Source organism: Trichechus manatus, unplaced genomic scaffold (assembly GCF_000243295.1).
Source record: "Trichechus manatus latirostris isolate Lorelei unplaced genomic scaffold, TriManLat1.0 scaffold00077, whole genome shotgun sequence".
Lineage (NCBI taxonomy): Eukaryota > Metazoa > Chordata > Mammalia > Sirenia > Trichechidae > Trichechus > Trichechus manatus.
The window spans coordinates 10,205,324-10,218,575 of NW_004444013.1; the positions used below are offsets into that span (position 1 = coordinate 10,205,324).

The 13,252-nt window shown below is 55.5% G+C and overlaps 2 protein-coding genes across 6 annotated transcripts in view; one reads left to right on the forward strand and one right to left on the reverse strand.

Moving 5' to 3' along the window:
• Positions 1 to 3,942, forward strand: part of SMURF1 (SMAD specific E3 ubiquitin protein ligase 1) — a 132,646-nt gene extending 128,704 nt beyond the window's left edge. For all 5 annotated transcript variants that reach the window (XM_023735334.1, XM_004380806.2, XM_023735336.1 and 2 more), the window contains one exon: positions 665 to 3,942. In XM_023735334.1, the coding sequence (XP_023591102.1) occupies positions 665 to 764 (100 nt within the window). In that variant the 3' untranslated portion in view covers positions 765 to 3,942. The remainder of the gene's footprint in view (positions 1 to 664) is intronic.
• Positions 3,943 to 10,162: 6,220 nt separating this feature from the next.
• The window catches only part of TRRAP (transformation/transcription domain associated protein), a 135,835-nt gene continuing 132,745 nt past the window's right edge, over positions 10,163 to 13,252 (reverse strand). Inside the window, exon 71 of the mRNA XM_023735339.1 lies at positions 10,163 to 10,528. Within this exon, the coding sequence (XP_023591107.1) occupies positions 10,244 to 10,528 (285 nt within the window). The 3' untranslated portion in view covers positions 10,163 to 10,243. The remainder of the gene's footprint in view (positions 10,529 to 13,252) is intronic.

Here is a 13,252-nt window from a genome sequence, read left to right on the forward strand (position 1 = left end):
CAGGCCTAAACGTTGCCAAGGCACAGCGGGATGCAGGGGGAGGATTCCCAAGTTGGACCCAAGGACGCAGGCCAGACGCCCTCTGGTTACTGCGTTTTCCACATCTGTGAGCTAGAGTAGCAACAGCTGCTCCCAGACAGCGCCCTCCACTTTCCCCGCCCTGACACACACGGTGCTGCTCGTCCACGGCACAGCGCCGTGCCTGGAGTAGAACGGACACGAGACAGCCTCTGACACTAAGGCCGCAGGAAGAGACCTCCAACTGTTGCCCGACCTTCTTGCCAAACAGCACCCTGACTGCATGCCCCCACCCCAGGCTTACAGTGGGCCACCCTAGGTCCTCTGGGCCACAGCTTGTATTCTTTGATTCGTTAGAGCTAATGGCCTCTTAAAGGGCGTCTTTCTCTTTGCTCCCCCAGCACATGCCCGCGTGCACACACAGATGCATGCATGTGTACTGCTTGTGGCCCCGGGCCGGCGGTACCTGTCCTTAGGTCCCCCCCAACCCCACATATACACGCATACTGGTTGTGGCCCCGGGCTGGCTATACCTGTCCTAGGTCCTCCCACACAGACACACGTGTACTGCTTGTGGCCCTGGGCCGGCTGTACCCGTCCTGGGTCCTCCCAGCAGTGACGCTCTCGCTTTTCCGTCTGGTCCCAGCTTTAACCGGATCGACATTCCACCGTACGAGTCGTATGAGAAGCTGTACGAGAAGCTGCTGACGGCTGTGGAGGAGACCTGCGGGTTCGCCGTGGAGTGAAGAGCAGCCGAGAAAGCCGAGGCGCACTCTCGGAGCACCAGCCCACAAGCACCCCGCTTTCAGGGTGCCTCCCGTGACGCCGGGGCCGGGAGACCTGATGACCCGAGGAAAAGGGGTTGTCCCCCCTCCTTTTGCTGGGGGGAGGGCGGGGGTACTTGGCTGGTGGCTCCTACCCCTATATTCCTCCTTCATGACAATACTCCCACCCTCCATCACCCATCCAATAAAAGGCAGGCAGGGTCAGTGTTTGGCTTCGGTCACACAGGAAATTCTGCTCTGGTGATAACACGCACCAGGACAGGACACGCTCCATGCCCCGCGGGCCCCACAGGAGTCTCCACCTGCAGTGACAGACCTGTGCCTGGCTGGTGGGTGCAGGACTGGGACCTGGACAGGCCCTTCTGTCCCCACAGCCTGGAGGCCCTCTGCAAGGTCAGCACCTGCGGATCTTACCTGAGCTGGAACTCCAAATTTCACATCCTTGCAGCCTGCTGTGGGGAGCAGAGTAATTTCTAACCGAAAATAACTGTTGAACAGACACTTGCGGGGATTCTGCCACAGCAGGAAGCGCTAGTCAAGTGTGTCTCCCCTTTGGAAAGATCAAGGTATTAGGCAGCTTTTGCTGGAGCTGTGGGTATTTCTTTTCAGGGTGTCTTGGCTGAAAAATTTGTTTTGCACAGAGAAAAATTATCTTTAAGAGTCCCTTTTGCCACATTATCCAGTGTGAAATATTTTTCCAGTAAAAACACAACACAGTGGAGCTTGTCAAAGAACAGACCAAACGAGCCTTAGACACAACCAGCTGTCCCAAAGCCGTGTGTCCGAACCATTGTTACACCCCGGAGGGCATCGATCGTGTTACTTGAAATGTTAAACCATTAAGGGGACATTGCTACGAGCTAACTAACAAAGCAAAGTTCTGTTCTTCTAGCTGCTGGCTTGGTGAGAACTAAGCCTTAGAAGGGGGAGGGAGGGCAGACATACGTGATGACCTAAACCTGCCTGAGGGGACTGTTGCACAGAAGTCGGGCAGGGGGTGAGCCCACACTGGCGTGCTTGCCCTTTCCCCAGCGTCAGATGGTGACACTGCCTGTCGGTTCACCTGCCCAGGTGTCTCCGGAGGAGGAAGGCCTGATCAAGCTTGGCGCTTGAGTTCCTAACACCATTTGCAAGGTGCACAAAAGTGCAAGCAGCATTTGAGCAAGGTGGCATGATTCCAGACAGCTAAGCTTCAGTGAAAGCTGCAGCAGCAACACATCTTCCCATATGATTTTGTGTTGGCTTGGCTTTTTGGTTTTGGAGGAGACGCGAGTGCAGGGTGACTCAGTAGGACGACACTCAGCTTGCTGGTAAAGTTTCTGAGTTGAGCGCTGGGATCCAGCGCAAGTCTGCGATGGATGACTATTTTCTGTGTTCTTTTTGTTGCTAATACCTTTTCACTGTGGTGGGTTAGGAAGAATACTTGCTCTTCTGCGTCCTGCTGCAGCTCCTCTGCTCGCCCCAGAAGTGGTCCCTGGTTGACGTGGGCACACTCGGACTTCCCGGAAGCAGCCCCTCGCCCCTAACCAGGGGCGTGGTGGTTGTGGCTCACAGGCTCAGGTGAGCCGCACCTCCGACCCGAGGTTCAGGATGGAGGGATGACATGTGGACTTGCTACAGAAGCTAAGTCCAGTCTGTTCAGAAAGTGCAGGCCAAACTGTGGGCTCCAAGCCTCGCCCCGCTGGATGGCGCAGGGTGTCTCTCGTGACCGTGCTGCTGTGTTGCACTTAAGACTGGCTCCCAGCGGTGACAGCCAGTCTTTCCTTGGCACCGGCCTCTTGGAGAAAGAAGAAAGGAAAACTACAGACCCCAAGATAGGTCTCTCCTTGAAAATGAACGCAGACTGCAAGGACGCACAGATGCCCTGGTGGATGTACCGCTGTTTCCTCTGGCGCCTCTGAGGTTGGCATTGTTTGGAAGGAAACCAGGGTCTAATGGTTTAACAGGCTCGTAAGTAGCAATGTTTTCTCTGACACCATTAAAACTACCTTTTTGCTGTTAGGTGGGAGTGGGGGTGAGATCCTTAGAAAGGCATCCACCACCCCACGGAGGGGGCCGCTGCCCCCTGTGCACCAGGGTCAAGACAGTTGTGTCCTGTGTCCTCCCAGCTGGCTGGAGACACTGCACGTCCTGTCCCAGGAAGGCGTCTGCTCCCCTGCCTGCCACCGTGTGGAGTTTGCGGCTCCACCCACCCCGGGTCATCTGCTGTGTGAGTGTTGCCAGGAGCCCGGAACCTGAGAGTAGAATATGCCAAACAGGCCGTGGCCAGCGGCACTGCACCTCGAGAAACCTTAAATATCTGCTTTGTCTGGTCCTCACGGAACCACCCAAAGAATAAAGTGTGGCAGCAAAGGGTCAGAGCTCCTTCTGGTCCACGCCTCACCCATGACCCCAGGCGACTACACCCCCCACCCCCGTCGTTGTCCAGTGGCTTCAGGGCCCGACCTCAGGCTGCCTCACCAGCGGCTCAGCCAACACTCAGGGATGTAGCAAACCACCGTCCAAAGTGCCCCACGCAGGGACAGACCAGCTGCCCGCGAGGCTGGGGTGAGTGGCAGCAGGATGCTGGGTTTCAGAAAGAGGATCTGCCGCCAGGTTAGACCCTGAGCTTGTGCAGCCACGGTCCACATTCTGGTCAGGTGGTCACAACCTGAGGTGTCAGGAAGGGCCTCTGCAGAGAATCCCCACAGCCAGCGCCAGGTGAGAGCCACACGGCAGCCCGCCCAGAGTATAGACTTTTAAGATTGGTTTATTTTTGTTTCTCAACCACTTTATAATGTGTTTTTAATTTATTTTGTAATGTCTTGTTTTTAAGTATTGCTGCTATCCTTGTTATTCTTCCCACCATTTTTATTGCTGATTTATTTTGTGAAAGTTATACACTAATATTATGTTTTATGTCAAAATCAAAAGTATTTAAAGAAATGCTAGTTCTGTTTAATGTGGTTATGGAACCAGCTGGAAATACGAAACACACAACACTGCAGCAGGCGGACCCGAGGTCAGGTTCATTTTGTTATATGCAATAAATTCACAACTTTAGAGCTGTGCGTCTGTTATTTGGGTGTGGAAATGCAACTCCATTTTCCTTGTAACCCCACAAGAAAGGAAGTCAGCAGCCAGACACTAGGAAGGGCCTGCTGGGGAGAATGCGGAAGACGCTCGTACAAGGACAGCGTCAGTCAAGCATGAACTTGTGGGACTGAGAAAGTTCCGTCTGTTGACTTCACCTTCACACATGGGTCACGTTGGTTTTTACCTCCCACCTGCCCAGTGACTAGAACACAGAGGGGTCTGGGGGCCCAGCGGGCTGGGCAATCGCCCGTGCTCGGCTGTGGGAGTAGCACTCCCGTCAGGAAATGGGCGTCTGGTTCACAGAAGGTTTTCTACCGCGAAAAGTCAGGACATGCGCGCCTTTTGATCCCATGTTCTCACTGGTAGTGGGAGCTCTATACAAGTCAGTGAGCCCCCGTGACGCCCGCCTGCCCCGCCCCCGCATCCCACGCCTGCCCCTCCTCTGATCTTGGGGTTTTTTTCTCTGAGTTTCTCAGTGAGGACCTGGTGGGACTCCTGGAGGAAAGGCTCATGAATTGGGTGGCCCCCCCCCCCTCCAAGGCTGCGCCTGCGACTTTCTCAAGCTTGTCCACTGGCACTGAGCCCTTTACCATCTAAGTGCTCCTACCTGCTCCTGGGCCTGGCAGTGGCTTCTGCTCCGAGCCTGTGTCTCCTGCTTTCAGGGCAGCAGTTTGCCCTGTGACCTCTGATGGACCTGAGAAGAGTTGTCGGATTTTAGTTTTTCAGATTTTTTTTCTTTTTTGTGAGGCTGGGAGGGGCAACTTCCAAGCTCTTTACATGCCAGACTATAACCAGAAGTCTCTCCTGCCTACTCTCTAGGCTTTTAAAAAAACTTGCTCCTTTGTTCCTCCAACCTCCTGGTCACAACATAAACATCGGCCTTCCCCTAGGAAGCCACATAACAAGTCCCTCTGGCATCTTCAGTGTTTTCCCACGATCACATAATCATATGCAGATACACGTGTATACACACGTACACATGCATGTACATGTATCACCTCTGCCCTGACAGGATGACACAATTGTATGCAGTTATGCACGTGTATACACATGGACACACAAGTGTGCCCACATCAAGTCTATGCCCTGGAGAGGCAGGATGGCGTATGATCTTATGCTGCTGTACACGTGTATACACACACACACACACACACACACACACACGTGTCACGTCTCAGCCTTGGAGAGGCAGGATGGTGTCGAGGGCAGAGCCTGCACTGAGGACCTGGACTGAATCCTGACTGAACCTCACTAGTTGTGTGACCTTGAATACATCACCCGGCTAGCGCCTCAGTTTCCTCACTTGTAAATGGGGGCTACAGCACCTCCTCTCAGGGCTCTTTTGGAACGGAACATGCGTTGTGTGTGAAGCACTCGGAGCCAAGGCGGAGGCTCTCAGTTGTGCCTCATACTGTTTTATCACCAGGCACGGGTCACGCTATTTCCCACACAACTGTCTCCATGCCGTTCTGCGTCTTGCCCTGCCCCTCAGCGTGTCGCGAAGACATAGTGCAGGCTGAGGCCACTCACCACCCACCTACTCACTGCGCCTGCGCCTCCTGGGGAGTGAGCGCCCTGGGAAATGCAGGGGACTTGGTGAGGGCTTGCGCTGCCGGGCAGGTGGGCGCGCATCAGACCCAGGGCCTTTGGGGCAAAGAACACCAGCCATGGCTCTAATCTTGACCTCCTGGGAGGCCAGAAGGCTGCGTCCCAGCAATGGGGCAGGGCAGGAAGGCACTAGGAGCCATCTTGAGTTTGAGTCCAGCTCTGATGCTCAGAGCTGTGTGACTGACTCCTGAGCCTCAGTTTCCTTATCTGTAAAATTAAGCTAGACTAAAAAGATGGGCTGATCCATACAACCACAGGGTGGTTCTCAGAAACGGTGCTGACAAAGGGCTGACCTCAGTCCTCCAGCCTCACCCAGAGGGACACAACCCAGAGCCATCTGCCCACCCCCTCCCGCCGGCTCCCCCCACCCTTCCTACCCATTGCCCTCGAGTTGATTCTGACTCATGGTGACCATGTGTTACAGAGTAGAACTGCTCCGTAAGGTTTTCTTGGCTGTGATCTGTACGGCTGTAATCAGGCCCTCCTCCCACAAAGCCACTGGGTGGTTTCAATCTGTCAATCTTTAGGTTAGCAGCCTAGCACAAACCATTTGTGCCACTCAGAGGACTCCCTTCTCTCCCCCACAGGGGTGGGAAAATCTAGCCACAAACACCTCCCCTGCATTTGCTCACATCCACATCCCGCGAGTGGACAGCGCTGGGTGGCTTGGGGAAGCCTTTGCACCCTGTATTGTCTTGTCAGCCTGCCCCTTAGTTCTTTGATATGAAGACATTTGCCAATTGTCCGTGCACAATGAGCATGCTCCCTGGCCGCCATGTGCCATCAGCTGCCACCCCAGCCCCTCTCTGGGTGTCTCTGCCCCAGCTCCAGAGCCTTCCCACCACGGCCAAAAGTCCCTGCAGCTCCACTCCCTGGGCACTGGCCAAGGGCTCCCCAGAGGGGCCTAATTGCCCCGGGTACCCTGAGTTGGGGGATGGCCTGGCTTGGGGTGGGTCAGATAGGCCATCCACGAACTGCCACTTCTCCCCAGAACTGTCCTGTAATCACCCCCCACTCACATCTACTCACCACTCAGCAGCAGGGGACCTTGTGGAAACGCAGGGCCACGTGGAGGTTCCACTGTAACTGATTCTTTTCCTGGGTGTAGAGAACTTAAAAATAAGAGAATAGAATCCCGCTGTTGCCCACCCCCGACATGACCGGCAGCCAGAGTTTACCGAAAGGCTGGGTTTATCCTGGGTTTATCCTAGTTTTAAGAGTACATTTACTTAAGTTTTACTTTACATTGTAAAAACTTACACTTGTTTTTAGAAATTATAACTTAATAAAAAAATAAACTGAAAATGAAGTGTCTAATAACAGTACTTACCTTAAAATGGGTGTTTGGAGAGCCAGGAGCACAGGATGTGGGGGCCCGGTGAGCAAGCTGTTTCTGGGACCTTCCTCGACTCCTGGCTGACAGCCTCCTGGAGGGCCCGGCGCCCGCCTGCTGTGTCTGGGTCACTGAAGACCTGGCTTGGAGTCTCCTGGCCCCAGTCCTGCTCTCTGTGCTCAGACAGAGCGGACAGGGTGTTGGGCAGAGTGAAGGGGTCCCAGCTACAGCAGGTACAGCGCCTGGGAGTTGGTGGCACGAAGCCCAGACACAGAGCCTGGCCCCTTCCTCGCCAGGAGTGCCGAGCCAACTCCAAGATCCAAGGCCCCTGACGTCATGATGGGAACAAGGCCCCGCAGGCAAAACGTCCCAAGCTACACTCTTGGTTTGCTTCTCCTAAACCCGTGGTTTTCCCCGTTCCACTTACAGGTAGCTGTCCTCCTGGCTCAGGCCAAGTGCCCAGAGCCAGCCTGGACTCCAGTCTTACATATCAATCCTGTCCCCTCTACCTCCTAAATGGAAAACGGAGCAGCTTCTCGCCACGTCCATCCCCACCTGGCTGTCCTGACTGACCTCTCTGCAGGTCTCCTGGCTGGGCTCCGACTCCCGAACCTCCACCTTGTTCACCCTCCACCCCATGCAGAGACCCTGTGACAGCCCATGTCACACTGTGTCGCCCGCTGCCCAGAGCCCCTTGGAGTAGCACCCAGAGGCCTCCTCACAGCTTATGAGGCCCATTCTGACCTCAGGTTCACCCCCTCGCTCTCACAACTCTAACCCAGGGACTGGCTGCCTCCGCCAAAGCAGTGGCCGTCCTGCTTCGGGCCTTTGCACGTCGTTCCTCTTCCCCAGTCAGCCTCATCCAGAGATTGCATCCCCACCCCACCTCTCTCCCTCTCTCACACCTCTCTTCCAAACAAACAAATGGAAGTGCCATCAATTAAAGCAGCAGTAGTGCAGACCAAGAAGAGGGAACTCGACTAAGAAGGTGGCAGCGCCGTCGCTCCCTCTCAGCTCAGATGTCATCTACTCAGGCGATGCCTCTAACTGCCTGACCCTGTGCCTCTGTGGGGATGGGTCGCAGCCCACTGATCCACTGGATTAAATGCTCAAACAAGCACACGGTATATGAAGAACAGCCAAAACCTTCACAAGCTTGCAGTTACCTAAAAAGCTGCTCTCATTTCTGTCTACCTGAATAAAGTCAAACACACACGAATGGGCCTCAGACGGCCTAAGCCTGTTTGGAATCCCAGGAGCTGCTGCAGCATTGTGTCTTGAGCCCATGTGGCCCGCCTGTGCCCACGGGGCTCCCCCGTTTAACTACCCGATGGGGCCACGTCCACAAGGGCTCACCCTGGAGGGCCACAGACACAGGACTCAGGAGAGTCTGCCCCTGACCACTCCCAGTCAGACCTGACCTCCAACCGTGCGGTTGGGGAAACAGCTCAGAAACAGACATTGCTCTAACCAAATGCCTTCACCGTCTCGGCCAACAGCACGCTCCTCAGAACATCCACCAGCTCCCAGGGTCTTGCTGCGTGGGTCTCGCTGCGCGTGCGGTGAGGGACTCTGAGAGGCAGCCCCCACTTGGTCTGCGCTGGCGCAACCCCACCTTTTAGCTGCAGTCTGCAACCCCCACCACTGCCCGGTTCCTGCCGCTCCAGAATGCAAGACACTCCTCACAAAGACTGACCTCCCAATCGCTGCAAACTAACTGACAAGTTGCTCCAGAGAGAGCAGGGAGAGCTGCAGGCAGCCAAGCCTCCGTCCAGCCCCAGGGCGCAGCAGGGGACTTGGGGTCAGGCAGGACACGGCTCCACCCACCTGTTCTGTGATTAGTTAAGCGCCCTCGGCCAGGCCCATCGCCCTCTTGCCCTGGAAGCCCCCACCTGTAAGATGAGAGCTCCGTGCTGGGCTGACTGACCCTCCACATTACGGCCCTCGAGTGGCCACCATCAGCAGTGAGCCTATGCCCAGGCCGCACAGCAACACGACCACAGTCCCAGCCTTGGCTGCTTCGAGACACCTGGTCTTGCCCCCCAGGCTTGACTTCGCGATGAGGTTTGAGAGAACTCGGCTATCGGTGTCACCCCTACCGTGCCAGCCTGTGGCGGTAGGGACAGAGGAAGGCAAGGGCGGTTGGCAGGGCTGAGGGCCCCCCAGGGAGCCCCCATGAGCTGTGTGAAGGGCACTTCCCACTGGGCAAGTCCTTCAAGTTCAGCAGTGAAGCAGCAGCCTCGGCGTCTTCACCTCTGCTCCTGCTCGTGCCACCGTCTGGCGCAGGAATGTCCTCCACTCCATGAGGCAGGCCTCCTGCTCTGTCACGGGGCTGCCCTGGCGGAGACAGACAGACAAGACACAGCAAGCCTGTGGAGTGAGGACACAGCCCGAAGAGCAGCTGGCCCTCGTGGCCCTGTCTTCCCCGCTCCCACGCCCCTCCTGGACACAGTGCACACAGGCCACATGATGCGAGTCCTGGGCACCTGTCCACCTCGTTCCTGCACGAGCCGGGCTCCCATCACCACACGACCACCCTCAGGTACGTGGTCCAGAGCCCGATTCTCAGCCAGGCCCCCTGCTGTGTCGGCTCGGACAGCACAGTGTCCACACCTGAGGTCACACTGAGGACAGCCTGCTGCCAACCCCACACCTCCATCCCCATCACTTCTTTCACCTCCCAGAAACCAGCATTTAACACATACAGGACGATAAATCCTTTTATAAAATATTTATTCTAGAAAAATCACACTGTACAAATTTCGATAGAACATTCTCAATGTGCAGATTTATAAAATGTGAATATAACAGAAAGACTGAATTAACAGAACTTTTGTTCCTTTGTTTCTTCTTAAATTAGGAAGGAAAAATGATTTTTTCCAGGTACAATGATAGGACACGTCTCAGCGATATCCGGAGAGCCGGCCAAGAAAGGCCTGCGGTTCACCAGCCCACTACCACGGTGTGTCCTCCAGTCCAGACGGGAAACGCAGGAAGGAGGCACTGCAGGCTGAGGCCCCGCATGCGGAGAGCAAGGCCAGCACGGTGCTTCACAAACTCCTGTTTCTCCAGCCGAGTGGATGTCCAGTACGGAGTGCCAAGCTCTGCCAGGCGTGATTCTGAAACTTAAAAATGGACTGCCCGGGACGGTGGTAAAAGGTCCAACTGTACATTCACACGACGAGGGACAATAAAAAAGAATTCACAAGGAAAACCCAGGCTGGGGAAGCCTGGCTTCTTAAAAGGTTACTTTAAAAGCTTACAGCGAGTTTCAGACCTGCCACTTCTAGTCGCCGAGCTGTCTCTAAGCTAAGTTGCCGCTCTCTCACACAACTACGGGGATGGAACTGCAACTGGGTAGAGGTGCAGGACTTCCGTAACACGGGACTCGCCCTTCACATCCCAGGGTGGGCGGCGCACGGTGTCACAGCCACGGGTGCCAGGCGGGGTCCATGCGGCACAGGTTGTCCAGGCTGTTGGCCGCGGCCACCAGGGTGTTCACCTTGCTCTCCCCACCCTCGAACTGCGCCAGGTTGTGCAGGCGCGTCACAATGGCGGTCACCGCCTTCTGGACCAGGGAGACCAGCTGCTGGCTGTCCATGTTCTCCGGCTGCCCGGCAGCGGAGAGCGGGGAGGACGTGTCCTCCTGGGTCTTCTTGTGCCAAGCGATGATCTCGTCCCGCAGCACCGTCTTCAGGATGCCGTCCACCTGAGGGAGGAGATAGCGACATGACTGTGGGTCAGAGAACGGCCCGAGGGGCTGCGCCGGAGGAGACTGCGGGAGGCCACCGGCGCTGCTGGGGCCCAGGCTGCAGCTCGGCACTGGACACTCGGCGCCGGACAACTAACAGTGTATTTAAACAGAAGCGCAGAGGGAGACACAGAGCAGCCGCACGGGACTACTGAGATGGCGTTTCAGCACGTCACCATGGAATGCTCCAGAAGGGAGGGAAATGCTGCCAACAACACTGCCAGATGCCGGGCGGGGGGGCCTGCAGGGGCCCTGTGTCCAGGGGAGGGGCGCCCTAGAGAGCAGTGGAACCTTGCAGAAGGGGGTGTGCTGTGGGGACATGTGTAAGGTCCCCGCTTCTTCAGTGGAAGAGCTAGCAAGGTCATCACTGAGAACAAGGAAGGGGTGAAGAGCCAGAGAGCCGAGTGGCTGGAGACCTGCATCTGGAACAAAGGCACACAGGGCTCTGAGGGTTCTGACACTGCATCACAACAGATGCCAAAATGATGTCCCCGCTTCCCTGACCTCACGGCCCCTCTGCGGCAGGATGGCCAGGTCCCCATCTGCACCCACGTGAAGTGAACCGGCAGGAGCATGCTCTGCCGTCACAGGGAGGAGTTCCTCTCTGCAAGCTCACCTGCCTAGGCAGCAGCGAGCTCCGCAGGGCTGGGCCTGTCACAGGTAGCTCGAGGGAGTATGAATGTTAAAGACTGTCATGCAGTGTAAGCGTGGGAGGGTGCACAGGGAGAAGAGGGGGGACAGGGAGAGGAGGGGGGACAGGGAGAGGAGGGGGGACAAGCGGAGGAGGGGAGATGGAGAGGAGGGGGTGCAGGGAGCAGAGGAGGGGGTGCAGGGAGCAGAGGAGGGGGGCAGGGGGCGGAGGAAGGAGAGCAGGGAAGGTGTGGACATGGGGAGGGGCCCGCCTGGACGGAGTGAGTGGAAAGACAGAGGTGGTGGCAGGAGACAAGGGGCCTGGGACTGCAGTCATGGAGGCACCACAGCTACAGTTGGGTCCTGAAAGGGAGGGACAGAGGAGGCGGCAGGGCACAGGCTGAGCTCTCCGCAGAGGCTGGTGGTGCTGGGGGGTTGGGGGGGAGCAGTGTGTGCCGGGAGAAGCAGCTGTGCCGTTAGCTCTAAGGTGCAGAGGACTCTGTTCCAGGCACCCAAGATGGTTCTAAAGGAGCGGGAGGCTGACAGGTTGAGGTTTGGACTCTGTCTTCCTTATCTGGTGTCAGGAGAACATGTTCTTGTAAGAGACATCTCACACAGAATGGTCTATGTTTTAGCTTAACTTAAGGCATTTACTGAATTCGGACTGTTGGGAGATCCGGGCCCAGCATTTGGAGGTCCAGTCTCCTGTCTAAGCATCACGGTCTGCTAGAGGACTGGTGTGAGGAGTCACCCAGGTCCTAACAGGCCTTGAAATATGCAAAGTCTCCTTCACTCTCTGAAGTTTTCAAATCCAATGCCATTGAAGGATCGCCCTGGGTGGTGTAACGTTTCTAGCTAAATGAAAACTTCATGTTTCAAACCTTAAGGCAAAGGTGGGTGTGATGATTAAGGTTATGGGTCACCTTGGCTAGGCCATGATTCTCAGTGGTTTGGTAGATATTATGTAATCATCCTCTATTTTGTGGTCTGACGTGAGCAGCCAATCAGATCAAGAGCCAAGCAGATCAGCCAGTCAGCCAAGGAAAGGAGAGTTTTCCTTGGGGGTGTGGCCTGCATCTAATATACATGGATGTTCTGGCAAAGCTCGCCCTCTCTGGATCCTGCATCTGACTCGTCATCCTCTGAACTCCAGTTCTTGGGATGTGAGCCAGCAGCCTGCCATCTGACTTGCCTATTTTGGGTTCATCAGCCCCTGCAACCATGAAGCCTCCAGCCTCATGTCTGACCCACAGATTTGGGACCTGCCAGCCTGCATAACTGTGTGAGCCACTTCCTTGAAATAAATCTGTCTGTATATTTATATACATGTATATGCTTCACTGGTTTTGCTCCTCTAGAGAACCCAGCCTAAGACAGTGGGCAATGATGAACAGCACTCACTGTACTAGAACATGCTCCAACTCCTGACTCAAGAAGAAACCTAAATAAACGCTACTGATTTTTACTTATGTTCGTAAAAGTTAGTCACTGTGTCCCAAAAGCACCTTCAACACCAATGGCCACACGCCCTAACATTAGGGCCCTGTTTGCTACGCAACATTAAAGAGAGCAACACATGTGCATAACGTGCAGTCCTTGTTCACGGTTAAGGGTTCATTAGTAACATTCAAACTATTCCAAGTTCACATTTTTGGAAAGTGGCTGGTTTCTGAAGCCTTCTCTAGACATAAACTGCCTTGGGTGGGGAGTGGGGGCACAGCCATTCTTATAAATTAAAAAACAAGCAAAATGGTGCCCAGTCCCCTCTGTGAGGTGAAGAGACAGGCTTGGGTCAGGTGACCTGACCTCCCAGCTGTGTGACCTCTGACATGTCACTACCTGCCTTGCTGCCATCCCCATCTGTACGACAGTGTGAGACTCTGTTAGAAGCCCCAGCATGGCACTGGGCACAGGGAAGCTGCAGGGACGCGGTGGGTGTGACAGTTGTCACGCACCATGAGGCAGTAACTGGACACCCTCACAGGCCTCGCGCTCTACAGACGAGCTGCGGCCACGGCGCATGCTCCAACAGCCCTGGCAAGAGAGGTGGCA